The sequence below is a fragment of the Triticum urartu genome, chromosome 3A, assembly GCF_056163025.1.
Source record: "Triticum urartu cultivar PI428250 chromosome 3A, HENAU_Tu73, whole genome shotgun sequence".
Lineage (NCBI taxonomy): Eukaryota > Viridiplantae > Streptophyta > Magnoliopsida > Poales > Poaceae > Triticum > Triticum urartu.
The window spans coordinates 411,010,076-411,028,356 of NC_141875.1; the positions used below are offsets into that span (position 1 = coordinate 411,010,076).

Sequence of the window (18,281 nt, forward strand, 5' to 3'; positions counted from 1 at the left end):
CCTTTTTCCCTCTAGTTAGGGTTTCGTTCCTCTCGCCGCCTCGAGCGTCGTTGAGATCTACCTTCCCTCTTGCCGGGGGTTTCAAGCTTTGCGCCTGGGATCGAGGCAACCTTGTCGCTGTCAAGGCCCGGTGCTGGTTTATCACCATCGGGGGCTAGGGTTTTTGCGGTTTCGATCAGATCGTCCGCCTCGACCGCCTGTTCAAGATGGCGGGCCGGGGGAGTTCGTCGACGGCCGATCGCAAAGGAAAAGGCAACCTGGAGGAGATGATGAAGGAGCTGGCCCTCAAGGAAGATGACCTTGATGATGTAATCTTTGAGGATGATGATGCACCTGCAGAGGAGTCGCTCCGCTGGATGATTTTAGCCCGAGTTCATATGGACAAGGACTTTAGCTCCTATTGGTTCTTCCGCAACATGAAAACAGCATGGGATCTAGCAAGGCCGGGGAAGATCAAAACCTTGGAGGAGAACCTTTTCCAGATGCAATTTGACTGCTTGGGAGATTGGGAGCGTGTGACCCAGGGCGGACCATGGCACTTCAGGGGAAACCTAGTACTAATTGCCCCATATGATGGTTACACAAAACCCTCTTCTATTGAGCTTTTCACCTTCGAGATTTGGGCAAGGATCATCGAGCTTCCATATCGCTTTCCATGGAAAGGTCAAGGCGCTTGCATCAAAGATTGGGGTGTTTGTGGACTTTGAGCCTTCATCGTTTGATTTCGAAGGCAACTTTTTTAGAGTCAGAGTAAGATTGGACGTCCGTCATCCTCTGAAGAAAGCTATATCCTTGGTCCGGGGAGGAGAGAGGGAGATTTTTGCTGTAAAGTATGAGATTTTTCCCGATTGGTGTCAGGTCTGCGGCATGATGGGCCATGAATTCAAGGAGCATGGCGATGGGGTGCACCCCCCCTCTGCACTGGTGTTCAAAAATCTCCGGGCGCCAGCTACCACTGCGTGGGGAACTCGACGCCGGAACAGAAAGCAGCAGAACCAGAGGCAAGAGATGCATGCGGAATTCAGTCCAGAGGCAAGCCAGCAAGAGGCACATGTAGATGAAGGTATGGACCTAGATAACAACAGGAAGCGTACTTCCGATCAGGTTATTAGCTCTCCAAACCCTAAATCGACGGGGTTGGAGCTGGTGGCGGTGACGAAGCCAAGTGGGAGCACGGTGCCGATTAGTCCTCCTCCAAAGCAGGACCCGAAGAGGTCTAAACTCACGGGGCAGATGGGGAAGACAGGCGCTTCGGGCGATAAGGACGGGACAGTTGGTGTGCTGAAGAAAAACCCCGGTGGGGGGAAAAGCTCGGACGCGAGATTGGCGGCCTCCTCGGCGGAGGACCGCCGGACGCAATGAATCTGTTATGCTGGAACTGTCGGGGGATTGGCAATGCCCCGACAGTTCAAGAGTTGCGCGAACTCGCGAATAAGTTTGCCCCTAGAGTGCTTTGTCTAGTTGAAACCCAGATTAGTGGGGTTAGAGCTGAGAATTTGAAGAGTACTTTAGGTTATGATTGTTCTTTTGCTGTTGATGCCTCTGGTAGGAGTGGAGGCTTGGCTATTTTCTGGAATGATGAAATAAAGACTGAAATTTTGGGTTATTCTAAGTATCATATTGATTGCAAACTCGTTGGCGTAGGAGACCAACCATGGAGGCTATCTTGTTTCTATGGCGAAGCTCAGACGCATCTTCGCCATCACACTTGGAATACAATGAAAAACCTGTCCACCCTACAAGATCTGCCGTGGGTGTGCATAGGCGACTTCAATGAGGTGCTGAGACACGATGAGCATGACGGGATTGGCTCGAGAAGTCAATCGCAGATCCAGGGCTTCAGAGATGCGGTTGACGTGTGTGGCTTACTTGATCTCGGATACAAAGGTGTAAAATGGACTTATGAGAAGAAGGTAACAGGAGGCTCGTATACCCGAGTCAGGCTGGATAGAGCTCTGGATTCGGTGGATTGGTGTGGTATGTTTCCGTTAGCGGCTGTTGAACATGTCACGGTAGCGACTTCGGACCATTCGGCCATAGTGCTACAGCTAAGCCAACCGAATGGAGGAGCCAAGAAGGCCAAGCAGTTTAGGTATGAGGTCATGTGGGAGACCCACCCCGATCTGAAACCTGTGGTGCAGGCAGCGTGGGAGCCCAATGGCCATAATCTAACGGCGGGTGAAGTCTGCGCAAATCTCAAGGCCTTAGCGAATAATCTGGGAGACTGGTCACGTACCACTTTTGGAAGCGTCAGAGGAGAAATACGCAGTTTAAAGAAGGAGCTAGACCGCCTGTGTAGTGACTGCATGAGAGCTGGTCCTTCACATGTGGAAATCAAGATCAAGGACCGCCTTATTGAACTCTATCTGCGAGAAGAGCTGATGTGGCGTCAGAGGTCTCGGGTTGAGTGGTTATCAACAGGGGATCGGAACTCCCGTTTCTTTCATATGCGGGCATCTATGCGGAGGAGAAAGAACTTGATCAAGGCACTGCACAAACCAGATGGGCAAGTGACCATGGAGCTAACGGAGATGCAGCAGATGGCAACTGATTTTTACAAAAAACTATACACTTCAGAGGGAGTTGAGGGCCTGCAAGATGTTCTTCAACATGTGCCTTTGAAGGTTACTCCGGAGATGAATGCATCGTTGCTGGCCCCGTATGAGGCGAAGGAGGTCAAGAGTGCTCTTTTTCATATGTTTCCTACCAAAGCACCAGGTCCGGACGGGTTTCCAGCTCATTTCTTCCAGAGACATTGGGATGTTTGTGGTGAAACAGTCACCAGAGCCGTCCTGGCTATAGTCAGGGGTGAAGAGAGCCCTGCTTGCTTGAATGATACCCTACTGGTTCTGATTTCGAAGGTATCTAACCCAACCTTGCTCTCACAGTTTCGCCCTATAAGTTTGTGTAATGTTTTTTACAAGATAGCTTCAAAAGTGCTTGCAAATCGGCTCAAGGTAATCCTCCCGGATATTATATCAGAGGAGCAGTCAGCTTTCGTCCCCGGAAGACTTATTACTGACAACATTATATCGGCTTATGAATGTTTACACTTCATGAAGCGTAACAGATCAAAGAACAACAATTATGCAGCTCTGAAACTTGATATGATGAAGGCTTATGACCGGGTTGAGTGGACGTATTTGAAATCAGTGATGGAAAAGTTAGGCTTTGCAGCACCATGGGTGTCTGTTGTGATGAACATGGTGAGCTCTGTATCATTTTCAGTCATGTTCAATGGTGTGAAGTCAGAAGTTTTTAAACCTACAAGGGGTATTCGACAGGGAGATCCAATCTCTCCATATCTTTTCTTGTTAGCAGCAGAGGGCCTTTCGTGCCTCTTAAAATCTCAGAATCAATCATCCCAGCTCAGCGGCATTAAGGTGGCACCGTCGGCACCGGCGGTAAACCACCTTTTATTCGCGGATGATAGCCTGCTGTTTTTTAGGGTAAGTGTTGATGGAGCTGAAGCAGTGTCAAACCTGTTGGAAACGTATTGTAAGGCATCAGGTCAAAGGATAAATAAAGAGAAGTCTTCAATTTTCTTTAGCAAGGGCTGCCCCGAGATAGTCCGTGACGCTGTCAAAGGCTACTTGCAGGTTCCTAATGAATCGTTAAGTGACAGATATTTGGGTATGCCAACGGATGTGGGTCATTCTAAGAAGGGGACTTTCAAATATTTGAGTGACAGAGTTTGGGACAAAGTAAAGGGTTGGATGAGCAAATGCCTGTCTGCGGGGGGTAAGGATGTGCTAATCAAGTCGGTAGCTCAGGCTATCCCGGTGTTCTCTATGTCATGCTTTAAGCTGCCTCGAGGCTTGTGTGATCATATCAAATCCATCATAAGGAAATCTTGGTGGGGCTGCAAGCAGGGTGAACGCAAACCGGCTTGGGTGTCATGGGATGTGATGACACGTCCAAAACACCTAGGCGGGCTGGGATTCAGAGATTTGGAGATTTTCAACCTAGCTTTGTTGTCACGTCAGGCCTGGAGACTCTTGCAAGAACCTCTGAGTTTGAGTGCAAGGATTTTGAAGGCTGTATACTACCCTGACAGTTCGATACTTAATGCTGAGTTGGGATCTCGACCTTCTCAAATTTGGCGAGCTATCATGGAGGGGCTAGATTTGGTAAAGCAAGGAATTATTCGCAGGATCGGTAATGGACAAACAACGGAAATATGGAATGACAACTGGATACCGAAGGAGATGACGCCACGGCCCATCACGTCGTTGGTCGCCAATCCCCCAAGGTTTGTATCGGAGTTGCTGTCTCCAGCAACAGCCTCATGGAATGAAACTCTAGTCCGGTCAGTTTTCTTGCCGATAGATGCGGATGCTATTCTGAAGATCCCGGTATGCACGCGTAATATAGAGGATTTCTGGGCTTGGAACCCGGACAAGAAAGGCAATTTCAGTGTTAGCTCAGCCTATAAGTTTTTGCTCAAGACAAAGTTGCAAAGAGAGGAGTGGCTGTACGGGGGGAGTGGATCATCTCATTCTGAGAGAGATGAACAAGCCTGGACCTCGTTATGGAAATTGAAAATTCCGTCGAAGGTGCGAATCTTCCTTTGGAGGCTTGCACATCATTCATTACCCACAACGGATGTTTTGAAGAGGCGAAAAATGTCAGAACGAGATGTATGCCCCTTGTGCGGAGGGGAGGATTCATGGCGCCATGCCTTGGTTGCATGCACGATGGCCCGTTGCGTTTGGGCGCTGTCGGATGAAGCACTGGTGTCAATCATGTCTGAACACGAGGAATCCAACGCAAGAATTTGGTTATTCGAGCTGAGTGAGAAGATGGACCATGCAAGCTTCACGAGGATGGTTATAACGTTGTGGTCATTATGGTTATATGAATCGATTTTTCAGAACCCTCAACAAACAACGTCCTTTATAAATAACTATATTGATAAGCTAGGCCAAGTGAACGCCAAGGGAGTCCATGAAGGCACTCCTAGTGTTGCACCACCAAGACCGAAGCGGTGGCTTCGCCCGCCGAGTGGCAATGCAAAGATTAATGTCGATGGGGCTGTGGTGAGAACACGGAGAGGTGGAGCTGTTGCAGCTCTATGCCGCGACCAAGACGGACAATACTTGGGGTCATCGGCGGTGGTTTACTATGGGATCACTGATCCCTTAACTTTGGAGACTTTTGCATGCCGCGAGGCCCTTGCTTTGGCGGAAGATCTCGGAGAGCAGAGGATCTGTGTGGCCTCGGACTGCCAAGAGGCGGTGAATGATATAAACAGGGGAACAGGAGGCCCCAATGCTGCGTTGGTACATGAAATAATGAATCACTGTAATAGTTTTATTTCTTACTCTTTTGTTTTCGAGCGTAGGAACTTTAATTTTGAAGCTCATAATCTCGCCAAGTTTGCTTGTAACCTAGATATAGGTAGACATGTTTGGTTGGGCACCCCCATGACCCAAGCCTTGTACCTATGACAATTGCTTATGAATAAATAAAGCAGGCGAGATTTCTCAAAAAAAGAAAAGACAAGTTGACGCAACGAGGGTCCGTTAGGATATTCCAAACTTGCTAGCTCATGTGCAGCAGTATTCGCCTATGGCAGACATTGTGCTCAAATACGGCATTCACGAACTCTGGTGACATGTGTTAGCAACGTGGAATTATCTGCCTACTTGTGCTCTTTAATTTTATTTTTTGTATCAACGACCAGCTTGCTGACAAGACTAGTTTGAAAATAAACAGGTTATCTTTTTTTTTTGCGGGTGAAATAAACAGGTTATCTATCAGAATCCATCTCAGAACCAAAAAAAGAATACATCTCAGCCGGAGGGAAAATGTTAGTATCTCATCACGAAAATCAAGAGACGAGTTAGTCATATTGCGTGGATCTATCGTCTTCGCTGAGCGAACAAAACCAGCAGGACTCCTGTCAGTTAACACCTGGATCTTGGATACACCAGTTTTTTCATCCAGACAGATACAGATTAGGCATGTTTCCGACCTGCTGTGGTGTTGCCCGCACTTTTTCATCACTTACGACTGGGACTTGGTCTTGCTTTTCTCAGCTACCCCTTGCCCACAAACAAAGGCCTTCGACTAGACAAATTGCAAAATCCAACAAGAATGTGACAGCTTCCCTTTTGAGTTGGGAAGGAACACACCCAAAAAGTAACGATTTTTTAAACCCAAACAAGAACCGACTAAGAATCTCCTGATCATTTTCTTTCTATGAATCAGATCTAGTATTTACCTATTCGCAATTTCGTATCATCCATAAACTGCATTGTTGCTGTTGATACAGAAGAACAACATCCACTGGAACAGTAGAACTTGATCAACCTCTTCCCCCCGACAAATAAATATAGATAATCTTATCGGCCTAATCGGATCCAAGATTAAAATATCTTCAGAAAAATCACAGCAAAAAAAAACTGAAAGAGATTAAATTCAGATGATGACCAATTACAATTTGCATGCATGGCAATGGCAATGGCATGCTCTGCCGTCTCTGCACGCGCCTCTTCACCTCCTCATGCGGTGGCACCTGTACCACAGGAACACGAAGCAGAGCACCCTGTACCCGACCACGAACCCGAGCATGACTCCCAGGTTGCTCCACCTCATGCTCTCCCGCATCCCCTGCTGCCGCAGCAGCATGGTGCCGTCGAGGACGCACATGCCGCCGCCGGGGGCCGAGGCGAGGCACTCCTGCCCGCCGCGCGCGCCGCCGTACTCGTTCACGATGAGGGCCTCGAAGGGGTACTTGAACAGGCTGATGTAGTGCATGAACACCCAGTACTGCGGGATGTCCTTGCTCGCCACGAAGTAGCCGGAGAAGAGGAAGAAGCAGCCGATGAAGCCGGCGATGAGGGAGTTGCCGACGATGTAGTTGGGCGCCAGCGCGCTGAGGCAGGCGGTGAATGAGTTGGCGGTGAGCATGACGAGCCAGATGACGAGCGCGAAGTAGGCGAAGCTGGCTGGCTCGCGCGCCAGGCCGACGAGCCAGTACACGGGCGTCGCGTAGAGGAGCGCCGCGGCGAGGAGGAAAGGGAGGAACACGGCGGCGTTGGAGGCGACGTAGGAGGACACGCGGTACGCGCCCCGGGTGGTCTCCCTTTCCAGGATGCGGCGCTCCTGGAGGAACACCGGGAGGCCCTCGGTGGTGGAGGAGAGCACGAAGGTGAGGTTGAAGGCGAAGAAGCCCAGCCGGGACTGCAGGTCGGTGGTGCCCAGGAAGATCGTGCCGAGGAACACTCCGACCACCGCCGACTGCACCATTCGCGCCGCGAACAGCTGCGGCGTCCGCAGCACCGTCTTCACGAAGCGCCCCGACAGGATGCAAACCTCCTCCGCCGCCGAGTTGGCGTACGCCGCGCGGCGCGCTGACGAGGACGAGGGCGAGGGCACCGGCGCGGCAACATCTTGGTATGTGAGCGCGGTGGCGATGACGACGTCCGGCTTGAGGGTGTCGATGGTCTCCATGGCGTACTCGAGGACGTTGACGTGGGCGGGGATGGAGTGGCCGGAGCCGGCGAGGCGGGCCTCGAGGAACGGCAGGGAGCCGTGGTGCCGGACGGCGCCGTCGGCGAGGAGGACGACGCGGTCGAGCAGCTCGAGGATGCGGAAGCCGGGCTGGTGGATGGTGAGCACGACGGTCTTGCCGTGCGCGGTGGCCATGTCCCTGAGCATCTTGACAATGTGCAGCGCGGAGCCGGAGTCGAGCCCGGACGTGGGCTCGTCCAGCAGCAGCACGGCCGGGTCGTGCACGAGGTCGACGCCGATGGACACCCTCCTCCGCTCGCCCCCGGAGACGCTGGCGACCCTCGAGTGCGCGACGTGGCGCAGCCCGAGCTCGGCCATGAGCTCCCTGGCCCGCGCCTCCGCGGCGCCCGGCGCGGCGCGCAGCCGCAGGCGCGCGCTGTAGAGCAGCGACTCCTCGACGGTGAGCATCGGGAAGAGCGCGTCGTCCTGCGGCACGTGGCCGGACACCCGGCGGAAGTGCGCGGCGTCCATGGGGCAGCCGTTCACCAGCACCGCGCCGGTGAGCACCCTGGCCGGGTCCGCCGACCCCGCCAGCACCGAGAGCAGCGTGGTCTTGCCCGCCCCGCTCGGCCCCACGATGGCCACCACCTCCCCGGGGGCCGCCTCGCATGTGACGCTCCTCAGCAGCAGCCGCTCGCCTTTGCCGCCCCGCAAGAAGGACGACAGTCCGACGCCGCGCGCCGGAAGGACGTAAGACAGAGCCCTCGTCTCGAGCCGGTACCTCGGCCTCCGGCGCCCGGTCCCCGTCTTGCCCAGCGACATCGCCGGCGTCACCACTGTCTCCCTCGGAGACGCCATGGATCCCTATAAGCCTTCCAGTGGAGATCGTCCGAGCAAGTAGGAGAGAAGAGCGAGAGATTGTTACAAAGGCAGCAAGGGGTGGTGAGAAGGGTTGAGCTAACCGCACCAACCTCCCCCCCCCTTATGTACACTCGTAATGTTTGCTGTGTGGTTTGGCGCGCGCGCGAGGTCTGAAGTCTGAACCTGGTGCTGGTGCGACGCCGTCAGTTTGGTGCCACCGCACGGGAGTTTTCAAGGGTTTTGCTGTGTTTCCACCGGTGCGCTCGTCTCGTCTATCCGTGTGTTTCCGGTGGCTTGTGGATGCGGCGGACGTGCCGGTTCGGTTCGGGGCTTGACGCCCAAGCTTGCAAGCTTAGTACACCGGGACTGATCAACTCCTCTCACTATTTTTCTCTCTCTGTTCTCGCTCACTGCTCACATCGTTTAGATGCTGTATCAAATCGTATACACTAGCTTATTATTGTATGCTACTCGAACGAATACAGAGTACAGGCACGCTAAGAGGAGGATTTGGGGTTAATGGTTACACCCATTTCTTAATATTTTTGTGGGTGTCCATGTGTCGTGCCGCCTCGGTCCTTTTTAATTTTTGTGACCGTTTGGCCAGTTTTTTTTAGGGTCGTTTGACCAGTTTCCTAAAATCACTATCTTGCCTTGCGATGCTCATGAACTTAGTCCAAATGCACAAATCATATATGGAACGAACGAATTCAGAAAACAAAAAGGAAACGTTTCACTCGTGCGCGGGGGCTTGCCGGATCGGGTCGAACGGCGGGTTTCCACCGGTGACCTAACGGCTGGCCGGTCCGATTTGATCTAACCTGCGGGTGGGTTGTTGGTCTTTGGCTTGCGCGGCAGGCACAGGGTGAGGCAGCAGCCCGGTGCACGAAACCTTCGTCTCCGTGTGGAGTGCCGCGGGGTGCAGAGATTTTCTGATGAGCGGCACCATTGACCGCGCAGGCCACACCCGGTTGGTCACCCTCACTGCTCCCTCCCTGGCTTCGGTCACCCTGTGCCAATTGCCAAGCCAGCTGCCGTACTCGTTCAGGGCTAAATTAGAGAAAGGTGTAGCTACTAGCTACTACGTAGTATCAAATTGACGTCCTTTGCTTCAGTGTAATATAACTGGATGGATCACCCGGCTGACAACAGTGAACGGAGAGTCGTCGATGGGAGCCGCAGGCTAATGATTTCGCTTTTGGATGGGTACGGCTCGTTGCTCTAGCCGGTTTCGACAGAGGGAGATCATCAGCCATGCTTTTGCCTTCTCTTCCGAAAGGAAGATGATGGCCAGTGGCAACACTGGACGCATCCAGCGAGCGACTGGCTCAAGTTGAGAACGTCGGTCATGATGAAACAGCCAAACAATGGCAATGGTACGTTGGTCCCACTTTTCCATGCATAGTGGGATGTAGTATTACCTAGCTAGTCAACACAAGACGTACGTACTCTGCCCATGCATATACGTATGCCGTACTACGTATTGGCTGGAGATCCTGAGCAGCAGTACGTACGTGGCATGGGAAGAATAAAATCTCTCTCCGATATACTCCCTCTGTTCCGAAATAGTTGTCGTTGGGAAACTTCTCCGACCAGGTGAAAACAGGACAAAGTACCAAACTACCCTCAATTTGAAATTCTTATCGCCGGGGATCTTCGTCTTACTCCATCGCTCCTCCCCTCCGCTAGGCTCCATCCCACTGCTGCAGCTCCGGCGTCCGTCCGCGCCGGTCGCAGCTCCCTGCCTTCCTCCGCTTCAATCAAGAGCCCAAACTCGTACGCAGCTCCCTCGCCGTCCGCCACAGCCTCCAGCCGCCCGCGACTCCTGGCCTTCGCGCCGCCCGTGCTCCTCCTCCTCCTCCTGCCTGAGCCTTCCAGCTCCTCGATTCAGGCACTGGAACTCCGGATCCGGCCAATTGACCTCCGTCCGTGCTCCTCCCCGCACTGACCAACAGCAGCAGCAGCGCAGCCTGTGCTCCTCCTGCCTCAGCCTTCCAGCTCCTCGATTCAGGCACTGGAGCTCCGGATCCGGCCAATTGACCTCCGCCCGTGCTCCTCCCCGCACTGACCAACAGCAGCACTAGCGCTGCCTGTGTTGCTGTTTGAATTGATCAAAATTGTTAATCGCCAAAGAAATTGATCGCCGGAGTTGTACCACTTGTTCTCGCCACAGACAGAAATTGATCAGATGTGGTGATTGACCAGGACGTCTTCTCACCAGTCACAGCAAGCTTGAATTGATAGCCAGAGCAATTTTGAATTGATCAGCAAGGAGCAGCCACTGTCCATCTGTTCACCTGTCAAAACTAGCAGATCAACAGTAGGAGCAAGGATCAGCAAGGATCAGCAAGGAGCAGAAAATTGACAAATAAGCAGATCAACAGTAGGTGAGCTACTCCATTTTTATGTGCTCCATCTGCTACAAGAAATTCGGTGTACTCATGCTTGTAATTGTACTCTTGCAAACAAATTACTCCATGCTAGTACTCCAGATCATGATTAAGTACTCAAGAAAACAATGTTAGTTCTGGCACTAAGTGTGGCTCTGCATCTGTGAGATCACTTCTGGTGTTAGTATTGGGTCATGCAACTTCGGCTAGGATGTTCTTGGTTGCTTAATAACTTAACTAGATAGACATACTTAATGCAAAAAAAGCAGGCACAAAGATTTCTTATACTAACCGTGTAGGATATGACACCAACACCAAATCCTTCAAGCAATCGTCCCATATACAGGAAAGAAGTGTCCTGTAAAACAAACGCCGACAAGCGCGACAGGTTCAGAAGCAGCAATAGCAAGTGGTGAAACTAAGCCTTTGGAAAATGCACTACTGTCATACTTTTGCGAAGGAGATGGCAAGCCAGCCGATGATGTTAGGAATAGCAGCAATCATACCACCATCCTAATCCTAATTTTAATTTTGCTCCTAGCTACTCCTAATTTTTAAGTACTCTACAGTAACAGAAAAGGTACTGAATTTTCTTAATTTGATCATACCACCATCTCAATGAATCAATGTTAATTAAAGGAGTACATTTTCTTAATTTTCAGTAGTACAAATTCCAGCAACATCATCAGTCCAAAACATTAAGCTATTAACTGAAATTTGTGTGCATAACTGAATTTAACTGAAATTACATCTATCTCTGAAATTAATACCAACTGATCCTTTGGTCTAAGTGGTGGTAATTCTTGAGTAAGTACATTCTTGACAAAGAGAAGAGAAGAGAGAAAAGATTCATTTATTTTTAAAAGTACTGATGCAAGCAGTAGAGTACACAAAACCTTCATTAGAGTATAAAAAAGTTTATGCAAGCATTAAAGGAACAGTTTCAGTTATTTTAATTAACTGGGAAAGTTCCGGCTAATTTTATTAAAGGAAAAGGTTGAGTTAATTTTAATTAAAATAAAATAAGAGAAGAGAATAGCAGAGCAAGCAATGCTACTGCTCCAAGCTAATCTGACTGCAAATCATAAACTACTGCAAGCAGCTCCATGAAAAGAAGTACTGCAAGCAGGCTACTCCAAGCAGTACTACACTAAGTAATGTCACTTCAAGTAGTACTACACCAACTAATCTCTATTGATGTCATTTAAAGCAGTAATCTCATCAACTAATCTCTACTGATGTCATTTACAGTATTTTTGTAAACTGAATTTTTTGCCAAGGAAACAAAATTTTATAGCTTCAGGCCTAAGTACAGAATAGCTTCAGGAGCAAAGGAAAAGAAAAACATACCCAAACTTTCTGAAGTGTTTCAGGCATCTCCCAACAATCTGGACGGGCAAAAAAGGATTTTTATTCTCGTCTATGAAATTCATACCAACAATTCTTCCTTCCAAATCAATCAGAAGACCACCAACGAAAATCTGAAGAAAATGGTACCAATGTTAACAAGTACTCATTCAATAAGATCCATACAAAGAATGTGAGCACTTATAGAGCTTAATTTCTACTCCATGAGTATCAATGCAAGCAGAAGCAGAACTCACCATAGTGATATACTGAATGTTGTTGTCCTTGTTTTGCCTCTGAGGCTCCATTTGACAAGTGCTGACCATAAGTTCATCGCTTCAGCTGCAAACTTCCAGACTCAAATGTTCGGGCAACTGCAACGACCGGAGTAGGTGTCAGGAAGTAGGAGTCCGGGAGGTCGGCAAGCACCACCACGGGAAGATCAGCTTCTCACCTTGTGTAGAACAGAGAACAGGGAGCAAATCTGAACATGGAGTAGTCGATGTTCACTTTGACGATGCCTCCCCATCTGCAAAGCCGCCGCCGTCGGCCTTCGTGGCGGGGGGCTACTGCGCCGGGGGCGAGAACCCGCTGGTCTCCAAGCTGCAGACCCAGCTGGGCATGTCGTCACACATACAACACTCCTGTACTCACACATACAGCAACCATCGAAAGAGAAACTGAATGTTGTACACCTCAGCATGTCGTCCCTTTTCGACCAAATTATCTACAGAAACATTGTACATTCAGTTTTCAGGCAAAAATGTTCAGAGATAATTAAGATACAGAAAACTAATTATGGCTGGTAATGTTTCATTAACCTAGGAAACTAATTCTTGCTTTGACAGTAAACGGACAACAATTGATCATAACAATATTGTCATTCTTGCTTTGACAGTAAACAGACAACAATTGACTAATTCTTGCTTTGACAGTAAACATACAACAATTGACAGTACACAGACTGAATTTATATGTACTTCTTCTTCTTCTTCTTCTTCTTCTTCTTCTTCTTCTTCTTCTTCTACTTCTACTTCTACTTCTACTTCATCTTACATATTCATATCTTCAGGAGAAAATGGATCTCCCAGACCTCAACTTCACTCCACCTGCAGAAGATGTGGATGAAATGGATGAAAATGCAGAAAATGAAATGGAAGGACATGTAGGAGATGATATGGAAGGAGATGCCGGAGAGGGAATGGAAGGAGATGAAATTGTTCAAAATCCAGGTACAGTTACACTTGATCATTCCATCATTTCATCACTTGATCATTCCATCACTTCATCACTTGATCATTTCATTTAATCATTTTTTTGTTGTATGTCTTGGTGCAGGTGCTGGGCAAGTTGGTAGAAAAAATAAAACCCTCAATGACCAGCAAAAATTTGCTGCTTATGTAGCATTGCATACACTGTGTATGAGTAGAGGAGGCACTTTTAAGAAAACTGATACGCAAGATATTGCAAATTTTTTTGGAGTGGGTGTTTGGAATATACAAAGAATTTGGAGGAAAGCAATGTTGCAAATTCAACAAGGTCAAGAGGTAGATGTTGCCGATCAGAGAAAAGGAAATTCTGGAAGAAAGCCTAAGGACATTAACCTAGAAAAAATCCTAACAATCCCATTAAACAGGAGGTCTACTATTAGATCACTAGCCTGGCAACTGGGATGTAGCCCTACCACACTTCATAGAAAGTTCATGCTAAATTTGATTAGGAGGCATAGAGAAAGTCTTGCCAGCGATACAAGCAGTTTGGCCGGAAAGTGATGCTGGACAGACCATCTACATTCAGCAGGATAATGCTAAGCCCCATATCTTGCCAGATGACCAGGAATTTCTAGCAGTTGTCGCAAAAACTGGACTTGACATTAGATTAGTACAACAGCCTGCCAACAGTCCTGATTTGAATGTGCTTGACCTTGGGTTTTTCAACTCGCTGCAATTGCTGACAGATTGTCTGAGTCCTAAAACACTACAAGACCTTATTGCAGGTGTTTTGGAGGAATTTGAAGGCTATGATGTTTACAAGCTCAACAGAATTTTCCTAACTCTACAAATGTGCATGATTGAGATCATGAACCATGCGGGGGGAAATGGGTATAAAATACCACATGTTAACAAGGAAAGGCTTGAGGGTCTTGGCCAGCTACCTCCAAGACTAACATGCCCGAAAGAGGTTTACACGAATGCCCTATACAACTTAGAGGTAATGGGGAGGGTTCAGTGATGAGGCTTGTTCGGATGCTTGAGATGAGGCTTGTTCGGATGCTTGAGATGAGGCTTGTTCCGATGCTTGACATGAGGCTTGTTCAGATGCTTGAGATGAGGCTTGTTCCGATGCTTGACATGAGGCTTGTTCGGATGCTTGAGATGAGGCTTGTTCGGATGCTTGAGATGAGGCTTGTTCAGATGCTTGAGATGAGCTTGTTCAGATGCTTGACATGAGGCTTGTTCAGATGTGGAGTATGTGTAGTTCCTTGAGACGAGACTTGTGCGGAGTGCATCCCATGTGAAATTACTCCATATGTGTAATACTCCATTTTGTGAGGCTTGTATGTGTAACTGCATTTTGTGATCATTTTTACTCCATATATTTTTTCTCCATTTTGTGAGACTTGTATGTGTAATTCATTTGCTTGTGTGGAGTACTCCATTTAAATGAAAGAGAAGAGAAGAGAGTAGTAGGAGACAAGATTAGTGAATTTAGAGATGAGAAGATAATTTAGAGAAGAAGAGAACAAGCAAAGTAGTAGGAGAGGAAATGAGTGGGAGAGGAGAGGAGTATGGAGGGCACAAGGGAAGTACACTAAACTACAGATGCAAGAAGAGAAAGAGAAGAGAGAAGAAGAGAGAAGAGAAGTCCTGCTGTAACTGAAAAAGTTTCAGTTAAGTAACTGAAAAAATTCAGTTAATGAACTGAAACTTACACCAAACTATTGCTGTCCTACACTAAACTACTGATGTCCTACACTACTGCAAGTGCTATACTACTGCAAGTCTGCAACTGTTAAATTAACAAAAAAAGTTTCATTTAGTTTTACTTAAAGGAAAAGATTCATTTTAAGCTAATGTACCAAGACAACAGAAGATTAATGACAAGATTAACAGTAGCAGAAGCTTCATGTGTTAAAATCTGAAGCTTCATGGGCAAAATTACAGAAGCTTCATGTGCAAAATTACAGAATTTGCAAAACTGAAAATGTGATTCAGAAAATAAAACGACCCCCAAAATAAAATTACTGGAGAGCATGGCATTATACCTGAACTGTATAGATAGCCACTTTGGAAAATAAAACGACCCCCAAAACTGAGAAACAGGATCCCACATGGAGTACAGTACAAGGTTAGTGATGAACTCACCTAGCATTTCGCCAAAAGTTCACTGAAGAGATCATTGAGCAGGTCGCGCTTATGCTTCTCTCTCTCTGCTTTGTGAATAATCCTCGGGGCCTTCTTCTTGCACTTGCCATCAGTGACAGGCCTGCGATCGAAAGCTACTGCATAAGTAGCAGTGGAAACACGGGCCTCATTGCAGAATTTTGGAGCAGACGAAAACATCCTCACACAGATCAGCAGGTGATGTTTCTCTTTTGTTCAGAATTTTTTCAATGAAACCAAAATACTACTGCACTTCATTTTAAGCTACTCCATACTCCAGTTTACTCCATTTAGATTGGAGAAGATAAGAGAGTTTAGAGAGCAAGGAATATCTAAGATAGCCTCAATGCACCATTCGATCATGATGAGCAGCAGAATTGCATTTTTACTTGTTATTATGTCCAAAAAATCTACTCAAAGACATGAATAATGCATAACCAAGGACACGTTGTGCATCAATTTCATCAACGCAGTCTGGGTAGAAGGAAACCCATACTGATTAGTCAGTATACATTGCCTATGGTTCTGTTAGGAAACCCATTTTGAGCAGGAGAGAGCAAAGCTTACCCTGCAGACCCAATTCCATCAATTTCAGGTAGCCTCCAGGTTGTAACAATTCACCCACAATTCTACTCTATGACATGCACCCGTCGACCATCCTGTGCCACCAACAAATAAAGCAGGATATAAGCAAAAAATATCCAAGATAACAGTAATGCACCATTCAATCATGATGAGCAGCAGAATTGCATTTTTGGAGTAGATGAAACTTTTGTACTTTATCACTATTGGCTGGTACACAACCTCTGACAATTATGAAAGGAACTTTTCTTCCTTAATTTGTTGTCTGAACTATGATTCAGTGTGTGGAGTTATTACGAACAAAACCAAAAAAATCAAGTTCAATAACTCGTTCAAGATTTTCCTATTGATGATATATCATTGTCGGAGTTGCTGTAAGCCACAGAAGAAAATAAAGTGGGTCCTCAAAGTAGTTGGGCATCTCATTAATTGTGCAAAGCTAGAGGACATCAAGTCTCTGTTGGAGCAGGTTGAACGAGAGGGCATGGAAAAGACTAGAGAAAGAGATTACTCTTCCTCCTCTTTGCCCATTTATGAGTAATTTACAGTTCTGTCGCCCATATGTTCTCCTTAATTTAGCCAGAAAGAATAAGTAATTTCAGCAAAACTTGCAGGGCAGCCCTGGCATGATTTTTGCAAGGCAAATAACAAACTTATCAAAACAAACTTCTTGCAGTTGCAGAATCAGCCATGCATAGAAGAACTCTAGCCATCGATCGCAATGCAAGGCCTCGTGTTCTTTTAGTACTTAACCTTCAGTAAGACTCTCTACAGTCTACACACTACAAATCGAACAGCCCCGCTAACGCGGCCCTGCTTGGGAGCTGTATTACCAAGTTTAACTGAAACTACAACTACCAGCGCAGGTATACTGAAACTTAATTTCAATTAATCTGCCCCTCCCTCTCGCTCTCCCTTTTAACTGTTGGTTTCCAACCAACCAGCAACAGAGAAGCGGCGTTGGGCAGGGAGGAAAGACTCTGGCGTTGGGCAGGGGATTACTTACGTTGGGCAGGGGAGGAAGCAGCTACTCCGGCGAAGACGACGACGTGGGCACCGTGAGGACGAAGACTCTGCTCCAGATCCGCCGCTCCACTGCTCCGGCGCTGCTCCAGATCCGCCGCTCGGGTGCCGCTCCACATCCATGCCTCCGTCGCCCAGATCCAGCGCTGGTGCTCCACATCCACGCCTCCATTGCATATTCCAGAGTAGAAGCTCGTCACCGGCTCAAAAGATTGATTTTTTTACCTCCGAGGTGTGAGTGGAGGCGGGGTGGTGGAAAGGGAGAGGGGAGGGTGAGGCCGGCGATGGGGAGAGGGGAGGGTGAAGGCATCTCCAGCCGTTGGCCGCACGAGGGGCAAAAAATCGCCCCCTCAGGATGCACCGGCGCTAAACCGCGCATTGGGGGCGTGATGTCCCCCAGTCGCGACACCCACGGTTAGTTAAAAAAATCAAAAACAACGCAAACATGACTCAAATTTAACGCAAACATTGGCGAGTTCGTTCAAACTTAAACATATTTTACAAAAAAAAAGAAAAAACTACCGCGGGCTACCCCGCCGTCTCCCTCGCCGCCCGCCCACGCGGTTCTACATGCCGAGGAGGCTGTAAAACCGCGTGTAGTCGCCACCGCCGCCGCCGTCGTCGTCGTCGTCGTCGCCGGCCCCGCCTACGCCTCCGCCGTCCCTGCTGCATCCCTCCTCCGGTTGGCGCGGCGGGTTGGACGATCCGGGGGCGGCGTCGTCGTCGTCGCTGTCGAGGACCACGACGCCGTGCTCGTCCTCGCGCCCAAGCTTGCGGGCGGCGATCTCCTCCAGGGCCCGGTGCTGCCGGACCATCTCGTCGCGGAGGTAGTCGTCCCGCGCCCACCGCAGGGCGTCCTCGTCGGAGAGGCCGCGCCGGGCTATCTCCTCGTACTCCGCGGGGAGGCCGGGCTCTGGCTTGGGCTCGACGAGGACGAAGCGGTCGATGGGTGGGGAGGCATTGGCGCCGATGCGGACGCTGGAGCTGCGGGTGCGCGCGCTGACCGGCGTGCCCTGGGGCTCCGGCTTGACGGGGCGGAGGCAGGGCGAGCCGCCGGACGAGGAGGAGGACCCCCCGGTCTCCATGCGCCTCGGGGTCCAGGAGCTTCCCCGGCGGCGTGAGAAAGACGGGGGAGCGGGGTACTCGAGGCGCGGCGTGTTGCCGCCCTCGATGTACTCGAGGACGGCCTCCAACGTGCGCCCGGGCACGCCCCACCACCGACGCCGGCCGGCGGCGT

The 18,281-nt window shown here is 49.1% G+C and overlaps 2 protein-coding genes and 1 pseudogene across 6 annotated transcripts; 2 read left to right on the forward strand and 1 right to left on the reverse strand.

Moving 5' to 3' along the window:
- The first annotated feature begins 482 nt into the window (after nucleotides 1-482).
- LOC147979889 (uncharacterized) lies at nucleotides 483-1,362 on the forward strand (annotated as a pseudogene).
- Nucleotides 1,363-6,189: 4,827 nt separating this feature from the next.
- ABCG10 (ABC-2 type transporter family protein) lies at nucleotides 6,190-17,342 on the reverse strand. 5 transcript variants are annotated; one of them, XM_087547225.1, is made up of 9 exons: nucleotides 17,028-17,342; nucleotides 16,007-16,098; nucleotides 15,422-15,542; nucleotides 12,511-12,783; nucleotides 12,314-12,430; nucleotides 12,060-12,190; nucleotides 11,002-11,067; nucleotides 10,538-10,616; nucleotides 6,190-10,417 (listed from the first exon to the last, which is right to left on the reverse strand). In XM_087547225.1, the coding sequence occupies exon 9, from the start codon at nucleotides 8,314-8,316 to the stop codon at nucleotides 6,499-6,501; it is 1,818 nt and encodes a 605-aa protein (XP_087403351.1). In that variant the 5' UTR covers nucleotides 8,317-10,417; nucleotides 10,538-10,616; nucleotides 11,002-11,067; nucleotides 12,060-12,190; nucleotides 12,314-12,430; nucleotides 12,511-12,783; nucleotides 15,422-15,542; nucleotides 16,007-16,098; nucleotides 17,028-17,342; the 3' UTR covers nucleotides 6,190-6,498. The 5 variants fall into 5 exon arrangements, with proteins under 5 accessions (XP_087403351.1, XP_087403349.1, XP_087403348.1 ...); XM_087547223.1 differs by having other exon boundaries at nucleotides 10,538-10,625; XM_087547222.1 differs by adding an exon at nucleotides 13,001-13,165 and having other exon boundaries at nucleotides 6,190-10,625.
- LOC147979890 (uncharacterized) lies at nucleotides 13,577-14,288 on the forward strand. The gene is made up of 2 exons (XM_087515382.1): nucleotides 13,577-13,595; nucleotides 13,777-14,288. Exons 1-2 carry the CDS (start codon nucleotides 13,577-13,579, stop codon nucleotides 14,286-14,288), a joined length of 531 nt encoding a protein of 176 aa, XP_087371508.1.
- Nucleotides 17,343-18,281: the final 939 nt, after the last annotated feature.

Bases quoted from the DNA above. Each gene is read 5' to 3' on its own strand.
- ABCG10 (XM_087547225.1), bottom strand. From the start codon at position 8,316: ATGGCGTCTCCGAGGGAGACAGTGGTGACGCCGGCGATGTCGCTGGGC.